This window comes from Otolemur garnettii, unplaced genomic scaffold, assembly GCF_000181295.1.
Source record: "Otolemur garnettii isolate 467f Iridium unplaced genomic scaffold, OtoGar3 scaffold00050, whole genome shotgun sequence".
Taxonomy (NCBI): Eukaryota; Metazoa; Chordata; class Mammalia; order Primates; family Galagidae; genus Otolemur; species Otolemur garnettii.
In genome coordinates this window covers 8,045,082-8,048,199 of record NW_003852445.1, presented here as the reverse complement: position 1 = coordinate 8,048,199, position 3,118 = coordinate 8,045,082, and the positions used below count along the sequence as shown (strand labels likewise).

The following is a 3,118-nucleotide window of genomic DNA, read 5'->3' as shown; positions in this document are numbered from 1 at the left end:
GTTTTGATCTCTGTTTCTTTTATGGTTAATGATGATGAACATTTTGCCATGAACTTACTGGCTATTTGTATAATTTCTTTGGAGAAATGTCTATTTAGATCCTTAGTTGAGTTATAATAATAGTTTTGATCATAGACTTGTAAGAATTCTTACAAGATTCTTTACAAGAATCTTATTTATCACAGATTTTTTAAAGGGTCCATGACAACAACAATAAAAAATGAGGTAAGAACTTGTGCTAGAGAAGTTTGAAGAAATAGTTGAGAATTCTTATCACTAGGGGAATATAGCCTTCGTTTGGTTGTAGTTGTCATTATTGTTTGGCAGGTCCCGGGTGGGTTTGAACCAGCCAGCTCCTGGGTATGTGGTTGGTACCCTAGCTGCTGAGCTACAGGTGCTGAGCCGAAATATAGCTTTTGTTACCCATTCTACAACTTTTTTTATTTATTTTGGATGAAAGTGAAATGTAGTCCCCTTTTCTTTTCTTTCTTTCTTTCTTTTTTTTTTTTGAGATAGAGTCTCACTTTGTCACCCTGGGTAGAGTGCTATGGCTTCATCATAGCCCACAGCAACCTCAAACTCTTGTGCTAAAGTGATCCTTCTGCCTCAGCCTCCCAAGTAGCTGAGACTATAGGTGTTCACCATAGCACCCAGCTGTTTTTTAGAGATGGGATCTTGTCTCATTCTTGCTCAGGCTGGTCTCAAGCCATCCACCTGTCTCGACCTCCCAGAGTGCTAGGATGAAGGTGTAAGCTGCTGGGCCCAGCCTCCCCTTTTCATATCATTGGTGAGAGATACTTGGAATGTAGAACCCTTTACGCTCTCTGAAGGAAGACAGTGCTAGTGTAAATTACTATGCCCTTCTATTATCAAGTAACTTGCCTACGTGTAAAATGGGGAGAATCTTGTATCATGTATATATTTTTATGGCTTATAGATTAAAGATTTTAGAATTGCATAATATTAGGCCAGGTACAGTGGCTCATACCTGTAATCCTAGCACTCTGGGAGGTCAAGGCAGATGGATTGCCTGAGCTCATAGGTTTAAGACCAGCCTAAGCCAGAGCAAGACTTGGTTTCTAAAAATAGCTGGGTGTTGAGGCAGGTACCTGTAGTCCCAGGTACTTGGGAGGCTGAGGCAAGAAAATCACTTAAACCTAGGAGTTTGAGGTTGCTGTGAGCTGTGATGCTATGGCACTCTACTGAGGGTAACATAGTGATACTCTGTCTCAAAAAAAAAAAGAATTGCATAATATTTGAAATAGGATAAGATTATAGATCATCAAAGGACAAGAGGGTGTTCCTGTTTCAGTTTAGAGTAATTTAGTGAATCCAAAGCTTTCAGGGACCTGTTGAGTCCTTGTTTCTGTCATTCTTTTTTTTTGAGACAGTTTTACTATGTCACCCTCTGTAGAGTACTGTGGCATCACAGCTTACAGCAACCTCAAACTCTTGGACTTAAGCAGTTCTCTTGCCTCAGCCTCCCTTATAGCTGGGACCACAATGCACGGCAATTTTTGTTGTTGTTTGTTTGTTTAGTAGCCTCAGGCTAGGTTTGAACCCACCAGCCCCAGTGCATGTGGCCAGTGCCCTAACCACTGAGTTATGGGCGCCAAGCCTGTTGCTGTCATTCTTAATAGTAGTTACAGTGAGACCTAGCTATAACATGTGTTCCCTTCACGTACAGTAAATTGCCCTGTGTTAGTTGTATACCATAAGTTTGCATTAGGAATCTCATCCTAAAGATTAGAATTTTCCTTGGTAGCAGCTCAAAGTAACAAAAGGTGCCTGAGTTTTCAATTCTTATTCGCATTTGGGGTATGAGTGATTTATTTTCCAGTTGTGGGATATTTTTGCAAAAAGAGAATCAGAAGTGTCAAGTGGTGATTTATGTGTGTATGTGAAACAGACCTCTGTTTTGGATTAGTCAAATTTTATGTGTTTAAAACATCCACTTTTTTTTATCATCAGCTAATTTACTTGTGTTATTCATAATGTTATAATGCCACCATTTATTCCTTGGAACATTTTCCTTTTCTTCCTTTTCTAACCAGATGCTCCACATTAAGAAGCAGAGTGTCCTAAGTGTGGCAGCAGAAGGAGCCAATGTGTGTCGTCATGGGAAACTGTGTTGGCTTCAGGTAAAGGGATTTTTTTTGAGACAGGATATTGTTCTCTCACCCAGGCTGTAGTGCACTGGTGTTCCTGGGCTCTAGTGAGCCTGCTCCTTAGCCTCTTGAGTAGCTGGGACTGCAGATGCATACCACCAGACCTGGCTAATTTTTTTTACACTTAAAAAAGTTTTTGAATTTCAGCTGAAACTATTTTTTTTTAATTTTAGATGTGTTTTTTAGGTAAAATTCAAGTTGTAGTTGAGCCCATCACTTGTGGGTATGCTGTGTACCCTTATGTTGTGCACCTTAGGTGAAAACTTACCAATCACCCTTTCTCCTCCCCTTTCCCCGCCATTTCTTTTTTTTTTTTTTTTTAAACAGACTTAATTCACTTTATTCTTGTATAAAAACCCTATGTTATAGCCACAGCTGGAGCCTGGGTCCTCTGCACAGAGACTCTGTGTGGGTCTTGACAAGATGGTCAATGAATTCTTGGTAAGGAGACTTGGTGAACACTGTCTTTTTCCAGAGATCAGGAGTGAGATAGCTATAGGTCTTGGAAATGGCATCAAAAGTGGCCTTGGCAAAGTTGCCCAGGGTGGCAGTACAGCCCCTGGCTGAAGTGTAGCAGTCATCAATCCCAGCCATCATTAGCAGCTACTTAGGCACAGGCACTGAGACAATGCCAGTTCCTCTAGGAGCAGGGATGAGACGTACCAGCACAGAGCCACAGTGACCTATCACCTTGCAAGGAACAGGGTGAGGCTTGCCGATCTTATTCCCCTAGTAGCCTCTCTGCACTGGGACAATAGAGAGCTTGGCCAGGATGATGGTCCCTAGGATGGCAGTGGCTACTTCCTTGGAACATTTAACACCCAGGCCGACATGGCCATTGTAGTCCCCCATGGCAACAAACGCCTTGAACCTGGTCCGCTGGCCAGCGCAGGTCTGTTTTTACACTGGCATAATCTTCAAAACCTCATCCTTGAGAGATGCCCCCAAGA

General features: G+C 41.9%; 1 protein-coding gene and 1 pseudogene across 1 annotated transcript in view; one reads left to right on the top strand and one right to left on the bottom strand.

Moving 5' to 3' along the window:
* The window catches only part of EXD1 (exonuclease 3'-5' domain containing 1), a 41,045-nt gene that overhangs the window by 20,067 nt on the left and 17,860 nt on the right, over nucleotides 1–3,118 (top strand). Inside the window, 1 exon segment of the mRNA XM_023514254.1 lies at nucleotides 2,055–2,141. Within this exon segment, the coding sequence (XP_023370022.1) occupies nucleotides 2,055–2,141 (87 nt within the window).
* Nucleotides 2,503–3,110, bottom strand: LOC105887153 (annotated as a pseudogene).